Consider the following 2107-nt stretch of genomic DNA (forward strand, 5'->3'; position numbering starts at 1 on the left):
CTATGACGATGAACACAAGATATTGAGATCACTTTAATTTAAGGATAAGCAAGGTCACAAGCTTTCATGTTTTGGGCAACTTGGCACCAACCAGCCTTGGTTGCCATGGTTTTTATTATTTGATAATTGGTTGGGAACTTTTTGTCCTCAAGACGATAGCCCATAATTAAGAGCTCATAACTCAATTTGAAAGTTTGAGATTCGAACCTTGAGAAGATAGAGAAACAAGATTCATTAGGCAAGATAAAATTACCTTTTATTATGTAACACAATATTATATATATTAAAAAAGTTTTAATTGAGATTTATTTTTTAAAAAAAATTATATATAATGCATCCGAACATTTGGTTCAAATTATAAGTGTATATATCTCTACTCAAAAAGTACAGTTCGAATCCATTTCTTTAAATAAAAAAACTATAGATGAACAGGTAATTCCATCTTTCTAGATACTTTGTTCTCATGGTATATCTTGGTTCCTATGGATGGCAGAAATCAACTTTACATGGGCTATAGGTAGGCCTTCATAAAAAAGCTAGAAGGTAAAACAAAAAAACCATAAGCTGCAGCACAAAATAACGAGTTAAAACTTCCAATTTAGGAGGTAAACAGAAAGCCAGGCCTAGCCATGCCATAATAGAGTTGCTAGTTGGAACAACCAAGCCCAACCTTTTCCAGGGGATTGATGCAGAAAATTAAGGGAGCTAGCTTGGACTATCAATTGCCAAGTATCAAGTATAAAATGCATCGGTTAGAAAAGGTGTAATATGACGGTCAACACTAAATTTTGAATATATTACTCTATTTACCCCTTTTTGTTTTTTTTTTTTCAAACGAAATTAACTTTGATCATTATTTTTTAAAATGCTAGATTAAATTAAAATTCTATTTTTTTTTAATTTAAACTTCAAATTCTACAAATTTTATTTTTAAAATTTTATAATATTATGGTTTTATTAAAAATATTTGTCAAAGTTGAGTTGGTTTTAACAATTCAAACAACATTCTTAAGAAAATTAAATTGAAATGAGAGATCGTGAATCTATACTCTATACTATTGCAAAAAGCATAGAATATTTTATTATGGAAGAAAAAGAAGCAAGTCCTTTTACTTTTAAGTTTTAACCAGCTACTACATAATTTATTTCCCTCGCAAAATAAATTAACATTTAAATAATTTGTTCTATGCAGGTGGATGGTGTATATATAGGGAGGTAAAGAAAATGAAGATTAACAAAATCATGACAATTAATATATATATATATGAACAATATAATTAATACAAGAATGATAAAAAGAAAAGCAAAATTCATTATTAATTTCTACATGGACCTATATTTCATCCTTTGCATTCTAACATGAGATCGTTTCTTTAGTCCGTCGAGTTGTTTTTCCCAAACATCTCTTGGAAATTTTGATCTTCTTTCCTCCATCAAACAGTCAACAACTCCATACCCCATTGGATTAACCAAACCCAACTCATAATCATACATTTCACGAGAAATTGGATCCGAAAGTGTCTCGTAAGCCATTTGAAGCTCAAGAAATCGCTTTGTGGATTCTTCTTTGGCTGAAGGAGGGCAAACATCGGGGTGGTATTGAAGAACCATTCTTCTATAAGCCTTCTTTATTTCATCTAAACCCACATTCTCAGAATCGAGAGAAAGAACTTTATAAAAGTTGGTCTTTGCTCTTTGCATAGCTAAATTATCAACCCTACATGATATAGCTTTAACCTTATTATAAGGCTTTTGCCTGAACACGAATTTTGATGTCGTTGAAACCATTTTGCTCGTGTTCAGATTCACTTGCATGGGAATCTCCATATGAATGTGCTTGTATCACGGCTCGTAAGCTTTAGCTGCAAACTTCCTGCAGTCTAATAAGGCAAATTCTGTCAAATATGCGGGGTTGGCCCCGAACTCGCTGACGGCTGTTTGAGAAAAGAAGGTGAGGATTGAGGAAGGAGGAGGTAGATTTGAGATGGAGTGAGCTCTAAATGAAGATGTTCGAGCTCAAGGTCATTAAAGACAGCTGATTTATTTATACACAATTAAACGCCTTTTTTTTATCTTTGGACCTATTCGCTTTAGGATTTAGCGTTAA

The 2107-nt window shown here is 32.2% G+C and overlaps 1 protein-coding gene across 1 annotated transcript; it reads right to left on the reverse strand.

The window, feature by feature from the left end:
• Nucleotides 1–1323: 1323 nt before the first annotated feature.
• LOC111316404 (chaperone protein dnaJ 20, chloroplastic-like) lies at nucleotides 1324–2107 on the reverse strand. Its single transcript, XM_022918365.2, has one exon. The coding sequence runs from the start codon at nucleotides 1825–1827 to the stop codon at nucleotides 1324–1326; it is 504 nt and encodes a 167-aa protein (XP_022774100.1). The 5' UTR covers nucleotides 1828–2107.

The sequence above is a fragment of the Durio zibethinus genome, chromosome 24 (assembly GCF_047325235.1).
Source record: "Durio zibethinus cultivar Kanyao isolate XHJ-2024 chromosome 24, ASM4732523v1, whole genome shotgun sequence".
Lineage (NCBI taxonomy): Eukaryota > Viridiplantae > Streptophyta > Magnoliopsida > Malvales > Malvaceae > Durio > Durio zibethinus.

What these genes read in the sequence shown, in the direction of transcription:
- LOC111316404 (XM_022918365.2), bottom strand. Translation starts at nt 1,827, where the DNA reads ATGGAGATTCCCATGCAAGTGAATCTGAACACGAGCAAAATGGTTTCA.